At 52.0% G+C, this 10,328-nt stretch overlaps 1 protein-coding gene across 1 annotated transcript; it reads right to left on the reverse strand.

The window, feature by feature from the left end:
• Positions 1 to 2,285: 2,285 nt before the first annotated feature.
• Positions 2,286 to 8,689, reverse strand: ifnlr1 (interferon lambda receptor 1). The gene is made up of 7 exons (XM_052065951.1): positions 8,451 to 8,689; positions 7,334 to 7,460; positions 6,604 to 6,776; positions 6,343 to 6,527; positions 5,965 to 6,106; positions 5,276 to 5,406; positions 2,286 to 4,234 (listed from the first exon to the last, which is right to left on the reverse strand). The coding sequence occupies exons 1-7, from the start codon at positions 8,491 to 8,493 to the stop codon at positions 3,416 to 3,418; spliced, it is 1,620 nt and encodes a 539-aa protein (XP_051921911.1). The 5' UTR covers positions 8,494 to 8,689; the 3' UTR covers positions 2,286 to 3,415.
• Between the last annotated feature and the right edge of the window lie 1,639 nt (positions 8,690 to 10,328).

The raw sequence follows: 10,328 nt of genomic DNA on the forward strand, positions 1-10,328 counted from the left end.
CGGGCTGGCGAGGCTTCGGTTCAAGTGTCGGAGGATCAACCTGCTTTTATTTTTTGCACCCCCCCCCCCCCCCACACCAACACCTCAAAAGAACCAAAGTGTGAACTTCAAACCAGGCTAGTCACCAAACCCTGATTTGGGGCGCACCGTTCAAAGCCCCAAAGGGCCCCGGATGTGTTGTTGGCGAGGAACATTCATTGTTGACTTGCTTGGGATCGGACTGCAGAGCATTTGGGGGACGGGCTTTGGACTTTCATCAGGCCGACTGGTCTTCAAAAGTCGGAAGTGGCCGAGTGTTTGGACCTTGCTTCTCTTCTTTAGTCCTCACAGAATCTTTTGCACCCGTCACTCTTTTCCGTCAGCGGGCCTCTTGTCTCATCGCACGCCCCTCTGACCAACCTTCCAGTCCGAACGTCGCTATCGGGTCGCCTTCAAGCTTCTTGGAGCTTGCCGATAGCTGATTATTTGAATCGGGGGGGGGGGGGGGGGTGGAAAGAGGGAGACATCGAAAATAGGCCGGATGGGGTCCAGACTTGGGCACGCCTGGTCTAAAGTGTCCAGTTCAGCGCACACAACATTCTTTTTCAAATACGTGGAGGGGGGGGCAGGGCAGTCGAGGTCAGTGCTACCTGTCGACCGACAGCCTGTGGGGTTTTTTTTTTTCACCCCCCCAAATCTGCACTACTTTGTCCAATTCTTTGGAACTGGCAAGGTTCATTGGGGCTTGGGTGGGTGCTATCAGAGTCAATCAAAATGGAGAGAAACTAATAAACCGCGTTGACATTTTGGTGGTGTGAGCTGTATTTTTTATTACTTTTTTTTTATTAGGGGTGGGGTGTCGGGTTAAAAAAAAAAATGCAAATGCTGCCCTCAAGGGCACGTCACGATGTGGAAAATTGGAGCGTTATTTATAAGGCCCGGAGGGGGGGTGGGGGGGGGGGTCACGCACCTGCCCGTGGAATATATGCGGCACAATATGAGCTCGGCTTTGCGCGCCGGCCCGTCTCATCATGACAGCGGCAATGACAGTTGGACTAAGAATAACCACGGAGACAAAGCAGCTGAGACGACTCCCCTTTTATTGGGGAAAACTCCCTCCCCCCCCCACCCCCGCCAGGGGCTTTCCATTCGACTTCAACACAGTTGGTGGTAAGGGTGCGCATGCCAAAAAACAACATCAAACCAGAAACACAAGCATTCATTCATTCATCTTCCAAGCCGCTTGATCCTCACTCGGGTCGCGGGGGCTGCTGGAGCCTATCCCAGCCGTCGTCGGGCAGTAGGCGGGGGACACCCTGAATCGGTTGCCAGCCAATCGCAGGGCACACAGAGACGCTCACACTCACACCTAGGGACAATTCGGAGTGTTCAATCAGCCTGCCACGCATGTTTTTGGAATGTGGGAGGAAACCGGAGCACCCGGAGAAAACCCACGCAGGCCCGGGGAGAACATGCAAACTCCACACAGGGAGGCCGGAGCTGGAATCGAACCCGGTACCTCTGCACTGTGAAGCCGACGTGCTAACCACTGGTCTACCGGGCCGCCTGCAACACAAGCGCATATTCATATTTGGGCAAAGGAAGTCTTGGACCTTCTCATCATTTGTGCCACCAGGAGAAACCAAGTGACCATCGATGACTCCAACTGAAAACCCATGACATCATTGACGTGAGACGCCGCCAGATGTATCCCAAAAGCTTTCGGAAATTTCGCACAACATAATGGCTAGCCTGCTAGCTAACACTAGCCGCTGTGGAGAACGCGCGATCCTCTTGGGTCCGTGCTCGGGCGCAAATGGTCGCGCAGAACATTCCGATTCTCATTTGAAAGACTTTTACAGATGGATGTCACAATTTTGTGAAGAGGTGGCGGTAAGAGTGTTGTTGCTTGCAGATTTTTTTTTTTGTTAAAGTGTGTTTGCTTGCAGATCAGCCGAGGTAGCAAATATGTCATGACTTTGGGCGGGTGCGACGTGACCGGCGTATTCCATTTGAATCATTCATGCTTGTTCCCTAATGGCGCTTATGGATTATGAATACGATTATGCCGATCAGGTCTGTGGTCCCCGCAAACATTTATTCCCCCAGTCGGACGCTCTTGCGTTTGCTCTGAAGTCCAAGTGGGAACGGAAGGCTACGTGATGTCGTCCTTTGGTTAGGAACATTTCTTGTCAAGCGGTCATAAATGCGACCCTCCAAAAGGGCCGCAAACCTCCAACTGACCAGCGCTAATTACGCTTGCACTCGTGGGAAATTAAAGGCAAACTATAGGCGTGTGTGTTTTTTTTTTTACATTTTTTATTTGAAGTAACCCCGGCGAGGCAAATGGAAAATCATGATACATGTCCACGTGTTGCTTGAAAACGTCATTTCCACAGAATCATAAAACCTCTCCAGCGGGGGAGGGGTGGGGATGCGAGAGAAAGCCAGAGATATACGGCTCAGATTTCTCCTTTGATTTCAACTTGTTTCTCATCGATTTGAAATCTGTGATCTCGTCGCGTGTAAACACTCAGACATTCCCTTTTTCAAGATTTCCATCGGCCTCTCTTCTGGCCCGGATCAAACCAAGCGGCGAGCCGTTGATTTTTTTTTTACACGAGCAGGGCCGCGTAGAGCGTGGACCGTGCTTGGACCGACACTCCTGGCAAGCGTTTTGAACTAGTCTGAAACAAAGTCTCCTTCAAATCAACCAATTGCCTCGGACTGCGACTTTTCTTGTTTGCTCCTCCGCGAGCCGCCTCCCGGTTTTATCTTGGACAGGCTCCCGTGATGACTTTACAGCTGGAATAGGAACGATAGGGTGACCTATTTCTGTTATCGGCGCCGCTCGAACCTTGACCGATTCGTTCTCAGTCTGTTGACTCGCTTTATTTACGCAGGGCCGCGGGAACGGCAAACAGTGAAGCGAACGCGCCAGACCGAAGGGTAAACAGTAAACACTGAGTCGCCATTTTTCATATTTCTGCGTCACTCACACCGAGAAATATCAAGAAAATCAGTCACACTTGAGGACTTCTTTGGTCATTCTTACTTTTGAAATTGGATTCAGCAAACACCTTTTACCGTTCGACGACGACAAGCCCACAGGGGGGTGAGGTATTCCAAGCGTACACTTCCGACGCTGCAAATGAGTGTCTCGTGGGGACATTTGTCCGACGACGAGTGCCAGCGGTTGAATCCATCCGCCCTCCGATCACAGAAATCAGAGACGGGGGCTCCTGCTTTCGAGGCTCCTGACGGCACCGACCGACGATGTCTCTGGCCGATCGCTAGAACTTGGCAGGGTCAACATCCTGCAGACAAACCGTCAACCGGTCGCCAGTCATTCCCAGAACACGTTTATTTGTGGGGTGAGTCCATCGCCACTGACGAGCGGAAAAAATTGAAATAGCTTCATCTCAACGGTAAGATGTTACTCTTGTATTTGTAACACCCAATCTTCAAGAAACACTCGTCGGAATCCTCCGTCGTCATCGCACCGACCGCCCTCCGTTTCTGGAGGACTGGCCGAAGTCCAAGGGTGCTTTCTCTTCACGTAGTCCCGATCATTGTTGGGCGCGGTGTCAAGAGGCATCCAGTTTTGTTTGTACCCCGATGTCGGATCGGGGCGACCGAGCGGTCGGTAAATTCCAAGCGGAATTTGGTTGCAGTCCGTCTGCATCGGCGTCACGTCGCCACACCCGGAGTCCGACGATTCGGAGCGATCCGAGCGCCTGGGTCGAGCCAAAAGCCATCCATCCGGGTCAGATTGGAGGCGGTCGCACGTAAGAGGTTTTCTCTCACTGTCCTTCTCTACCTGCAAAGCGAGGGAGGGCAACTTCAGTTGTCCGTCGGCGTCCCGCACCGTGTGCAATTGCAGCTGTCCGCACAGATCCACGTCCAGACAAGCGGCGCTTTGCGGCGGAGGCGAGGGCTTTTCCCCGTCTTCCACAAGGACCCTCGGCAGCTCGTTCCATTCGGTCGGAGCGGCCGCCGCCAAGGCGCTGTAGACGACAGACGATCGGCTGTCGGATGCCCGGCCGTCGGGCACCTCCACCCGAGCGACATCCTGCGGAGAATAGCTTCCGGGAGGTCCAACGTAGGCCCCCTTCGGATTCGGCTTGACGGGAACAAACTCGGGGGCAAAGGTTTGCTGAGTTGGAGTGAAGACCGTCGCTCTGCAAATAAGCAGATTCCGTTCCGGGCTTTGCTGCAGAACTGGTCCAGTCGAGCGATTGGCAGCACCGATTTCCTGTCGAGGACACGTTGAGACAAATGAATTTCCCTCGTTTGCTATCTGGCGATTCATCAGGAAACAGACGTGAACCGCCACCAAACTGATTTGGCGGCGGTTCTTGGTTTCAATTTTTTATTTCCAATCGACGAGTTTGTGTTTTTACACTTTGAAGTGTTCATTGTGTATTCGACGTCCGAGTTGGCGGCCCTTTTACTGGAAATGGCCATCACGTGCAGATTCGCGATGGCCCTCGAGGTTCGACCGTATGTGAGAACAGCTCGTGTTTCCCCTTGTGTTCCACGTCCACCCGAATCCGGCGCTGTGCAAAAGTATTTGGCTACCTCATGATTTCTGTTCACTCAGTTAAAGCAAATATTGACACAGGCGTTCATTGTCCTCAACTTTCGGGCTGACACACCAAATCCTGTGCCACGATTTTCCGGTTGGGTCACATTTTGAGATGGTTATTTATCACCACTGTTTGGCAGCCTCCGTGCGGCAGCAAATGAAGCAAATCCGCTTCATGATTGCGCCGCGTGTATGTGGAAGTGTACAAACGCAGTGGCGCGTGTATCTGTGTGTGTGTGTGTGTGGGGCGGGGGGGGGGCGGCGTGCATGCGTGCCTGCACACGTTGACGGATGTGACCTTTGTTTTCTTTTGTTTTGTTTGTTTAATAATGTCAAGTCAAGTCAAGTCAGCTTTATTGTCAAATATGCTCGTGTATGTGCAACAAGCAGCACAGACGAAATTTTGTTCCTCTAAACCGCAGCGCAAACATGCAGTGCATTGAAACACACACAGCGAAAAATAAGGGTAGCAATTTCTTCGCATTTGACAAGCGCTGTCTGAAACGAGTCTTGATTGATTGATTGATAGATTGATCTAACAGATTTTATTTGCTCGGAATAATGCCCGCGGGAAGATCAGAATGCTCTTCCGCTTGTTGGCAAAAGGTTCATCAGGAACCTGCGGCTCGGACCCCGGCCCAACAAAAGTTGCTCAAACGCTGGCAAAGTCGACGGAGGAAGAAAGCGCGAAGACGCCCGACCGCTTACCAGCGAGCGGGGCGGCCTCTTGCCCGGGCCGCCCTTCGCGTAGACGCACGTGGCTCCGACCGACACCGTGACAATGATGGCCAGCAAGGCGGTGGCCGCCAGGGGCCACGGCAAAATCTCGGCAGCGTCCCCTGCGTGAGAGAAACAATGACGGCCGTCAGGTCTTGCGGCTCGCTGTCGACGCATCACCGACACGTGTCGGTGACACACGTGTTTTCCACTTGTCAGCCGGTGCTTTGAGCCAAGTCAGCTGTTTCCAGGCGGATGGGAATGAGGCCGCTTGCGGGGGGCTGTCCTGTCCCCTTCAAATAAGCCGCTGCTCAACCCGCATCTCCTCACAGGCCTATCGTATCATTCATGAGCGCCGGAGGCGGAGCTCTGAGACTGGCCGGAGGGTTAAGTGACTTGATCGCGCTTTGCCCATGAAACCGTTTCATCCCTAATCCTATCATACATGTTATTTTTTTCCTGGGGGGAGGGGTGGTTGCATGATGCAGCAAGAATACCCGGAGAAAAGCCCATGCGAGCATGCGGAAAACCTCCAAACTCTGGCCAAAAAGCTCTGAATGGACACCGGGCAAGCCCCAGGACCTTCTGTGGTCTGAAATACCGCAAGAGTTGAGCGTCTGCGACTTTTGTTGTTGTTGTTGAGGCACAATAACCATCCAAAGGAAGCGATGGATGCTCACCCGATAGGGTTGCACAGAAGTAGGCCTTTTCACTCTCCGGACGACCCGACAGGAACAAAGGCCGGTAGACCACGTAGCCGCAGTACTTGCTTCCGTTGGATTTCAAGTTGAAGACAAACTGATCCGACACTCTGCGGTCGTACTGGAGACGCACGGAAAAAAAGAATTTTTTTCAGGTTTCAAAAGAGCGCCCCCTTCAAATCCATCCCCCAAAAGACGTCATCGTGCGACAACAAGCGCAATTGGACATTTTTACTTAAAATGGCGTCATGCACCTGTGCCCGATGTACTTCGAAGCCGTTTATGTTTCGGGACAAATCGAAGAACACGCCGGTCCGCAATGGCCAACCCGACTCCGGCTCCTCCGTTGGGGTTTACCTGTAGGGCCCACTCGGGGGAGGTGAGGTTAAAGGTGTATTGAATGGAAGTATCGACGGGTCCGCTTTTGCTGCTTCTGAAGATGTCCGCCACCGAGACGCCGTTGGGCCCCAGCGGAAGCGCGGCTCGAACCAACAAGGACGCCGCCGTCGCGCCGGTAGACAAAAGAACCGGGCCCAGAGTCGCTGCGGGGCACACGGAACGTCGCTCATTTCAACGCGGCTCGCCTCCGACGCCCGGCGACGAACGTCCCTTACTTACTGTTCTTGATGGGGTTGAAACTGGTGGTGCTCCCGTGCAGCTTTCCGTCGGCGTACACTCGCGCCATGTAGGAAACATCCGGAAGCGACGGCGTCTCCGCAGTCAGGTCGCAGTGCAGCGCTGTGATGTTCTGACACGCGCTCTTCATTCGGTAAGGATCTCCCGAACCGTATCTGGAATGATTCGGGCAGATGAAATGAGGCCTAGGCCGCCGAGCTCTAGCTAATGGATGATCATTTAGTTCAACGTTTCTCACGGTTGCAGTTGCACTCGTGCGCATCGATCGCTCCCTTCAAAAGAAGACAAACGATCCCGAAAAAGGAAAGTCGGCAAGGTGTTGACTCTGACTAAAGGTGCATTTCCTCGATCGGAGCGTGATTTTGCTCAACTCGAGTGTATTTCTCGAGCACTTTCAAACAGCCATCGCCGCGTACAAAGTGCTGTACGTGGAGCAATCGAACACGTACAATAAAGAGTAAAACAAATCGGTCATAAAGACGGTGGAAAGCAAAACAGTAAAACCAAGAACAAATCCAAGTCATGCTGAGTCGAATGCCAAAGAATACACGTGAGTTTTGAAGATGAGCCTCTTCTGAGCCTCAGTTTAGTTCTTGGTACTTCTTGCTGGCTGAAGAATGATTGAAGAACGGACCGGCGCGGTAGCTGCACTTTCTTTCACGGTATCTTCGAGCCAAGGTCGGTAGCAATATATGCACCGTGCTTTCCGTACCTCTTGTACTGGACTCTGTAGAGGACCTTCCGGTCCGCCGGCCAAGGCTTCGCCGCATGCCAGTGGAGCACGTTGTAAAAGTTCTTGGACCGAAAGAACACGTTGCCGTCACCGGTGGGAAGACAAGCTGCCGGAGAGGCAAAAACAGGGAGGTGGGGGGCAAAGTCGAGCTGAATCATCTGTTTGGACGCTAATTCCTCGTCTGCTTCAAATAAACGTGTTTAATCAGTAACATGACAACTGGAACAAAGCGTGAGGCCTCGATTCTGGGGTGTGGTGGCCGGGCCACGCGTGCGCTACCAATGCAGGTTCCTTCCGATACATATGGCACCTCATTTTTCCCCATTGAAAGGAGTCGCCTCCAAGACGGATGCATCGATTGCGATGCGTCTCGCGCCGGTCCGAAAAACCGTCGGCTCGTAGGCGAGCAAAATTCTCGATCGAAACCGAAAGAATAATTTCCGTCTGTTGCCATTGAGCAAAGTTCAGCATTCGTTTGTGATTCGGTTCGCGAAGCTTCGGGTGCCGTAGAAGCTTCGGTGCCTCGCCTCATAAAGTGGCACCGCCGAGAAATGCCAGCGGAAATCTTGACGGCACATTTCAAAGGATGATCAGTCGGTTCTTCTCGAGTCCTTAAGTACGCAATACTTTTTTCTGTTCACGCGGCCCGACCCTTCCGCCGCTCTCTTTTCTAATAAAGAAGTCGCATATTTCCCCATTCAAATGAGCCGCAGGCGTATCGCCGTTGGACGCGATTGCCCTTCGGAGTCGAGCCAGATGAAAGGCTGAAGTCGTCCATTTGGATTATTTGTATTTTTTTACGAGTTCAGGAATATCACGTCAGGTGAAGAAGTTGATCATAAAACACCCCCCCCGCCCCCCGGCCCTCCACCACTGACTGCCTTATAGAACATCCATTCATTTATATTAATGTATTATGTAAACGAATTGATGTATTATTTCACATTATTTAATTTAGTCTTAGCTTTTAATTCCACGATTTGTCTTTTTTTTCATTTCTTTGCGCGAGATGAAGAACAAAATAAGCAGTGACTTGTTGGTGTTTTGAGCGCAGATGGAAAAGTGGGATTGACAGGCAACACAAGCGTGCACTCACCATCGTAGAAGAGAAGCAGAAGAAGGACTTGGACAGACCACATCTTTTTTTTTTTTTTTTTCAAGTTCTGCCAAGAAATGTCCTCCAACGTGCGCTCCGACACCAAGGTGAGAGTAAAAAGTTGGCCTTGGCTTTCACGCCGCCGCCGCCGCTGCCGGGGCGCCCTGCTCCAAGAAGCCGTGTCCTTCGGCTGTGCAGGCGCACCTTTGTCACCTTGCTTCCTGATACTGCGCTTTTTTTTTTTCAATTCACCTTTCCTACTCTTGAGTCATTCTCCGTCTGGGGCAACCTGAGACATGCATGACCCCCCCGCCCCCCCCGACCCTCAAAACTGAAAGTTCAAATGCAATTCCTTGAGACGCTCTGCCACGAGCATGTTTTTCAGGTTCTCCCACAGCGTTGGTATGCTATGTGCTCAATGTTCCGTTTGCTGGCCAACGGCAGAAAGTTGTTGAGGCAAATTGCTTCCAAAATTTTGTGACTCTTATTTGAAAATTGGAACTCGGGTGGATTTCTCGAGCATTTGAAAACCACCACCGGCTGGCGACAAAGCGCTGGATACAATACAATACAATACAATACATTCATTCATTCATCTTCAGAGCCGCTCGATCCTCACTAGGGTCGCGGGGGGTGCTGGAGCCTATCCCAGCTGTCTTCGGGCAGTAGGCGGGGGACACCCTGAATCGGTTGCCAGCCAATTGCAGGGCACACAGAAACGAACAACCATTCGCACTCACACTCACACCTAGGGACAATTTAGAGTGTTCAATCAGCCTGCCACGCATATTTTTGGAATGTGGGAGGAAACCGGAGCACCCGGAGAAAACCCACGCAGGCCCGGGGAGAACATGCAAACTCCACACAGGGAGGCCGGAGCTGGAATCGAACCCGGTACCTCTGCACTGTGAAGCCCACGTGCTAACCACTGGACTACCGGGCCGCCCCAATACAATACAATACATGCTGATTTATATAGCGCTTTCGGATGGAGAATGCAGCAAAAAAAACAACAAAAGAAAACAAACAAGAATGCACCAAAAAACAAGAATGAACAAATGCACCAAAAATGTACTGTCCCATTTTTGGGCGTGAGAAAATTGCGAGACAACCAAATTGGAGTTGTTTTTGTCCACGGCTCGTCTATTGATGATCCAAAGGAGAGACTTTCACAATTTTCAGAGGGAGGGAGGATTCCCTGGCGCCCGGCGTTAGTTCACAGATGGTCGCTCATGTAAACATCAAGTCAACGGATCCTTCTTCTTCAATGTACAGAGAAGGAACCCAGTTCGACTTCCACATTTCAGCCCGAGGATGAGCTTCTCATCGTTCTTCCGCAACTGACCGATGTTTGTGCTGAGCCGATACCGCAGCTCAAAAGCAGGCGGCTGCAAACGCAGCAAAAGACAAAAGGTGGCTGCGCTCCAAATGCATGGCACAATCAAAACGGCCATCGCTCGGCGGGCCAAATAAACAGAGCGCAAAGATGCCGCGGCCTTTTGACAAAGATCCATCTTCTGGGCTCGTTGGCAACCGATGGCAGACAAAGTTCGTTCAGCACAACGGGTCGAGGTCAGGAGGTGGCAAACCGCAAATGGGCACCTCATGACATATATTTTTTTTAATGGGGGGAGGGGGGGCAAGGTGCCCTTTTCCATGAATTAATGAGCAATGCTTTGGATACAGGCGGCCCATTAGTCCAGTGGTTAGCACGTTGGCTTCACAGTACAGAGGTACCGGGTTCGATTCCAGCTCCGGCCTCCCTGTGTGGAGTTTGCATGTTCTCCCCGGGCCTGCGTGGGTTTTCTCCGGGTGCTCCGCTTTCCTCCCACATTCCAAAAACATGCGTGGCAGGCTGGTGGTTAGGACTGCCCGGAG

Source organism: Hippocampus zosterae, chromosome 5, assembly GCF_025434085.1.
Source record: "Hippocampus zosterae strain Florida chromosome 5, ASM2543408v3, whole genome shotgun sequence".
Lineage (NCBI taxonomy): Eukaryota > Metazoa > Chordata > Actinopteri > Syngnathiformes > Syngnathidae > Hippocampus > Hippocampus zosterae.

Bases quoted from the DNA above. Each gene is read 5' to 3' on its own strand.
- ifnlr1 (XM_052065951.1), bottom strand. From the start codon at position 8,493: ATGTGGTCTGTCCAAGTCCTTCTTCTGCTTCTCTTCTACGATG. The intron at 6,777-7,333 runs GTACGGAAAGCA...GAATCATTCCAG, and splicing joins TACAGAGTCCAGTACAAGAG to ATACGGTTCGGGAGATCCTT. The intron at 6,528-6,603 runs GTAAGTAAGGGA...TGTGCCCCGCAG, and splicing joins TTTCAACCCCATCAAGAACA to CGACTCTGGGCCCGGTTCTT.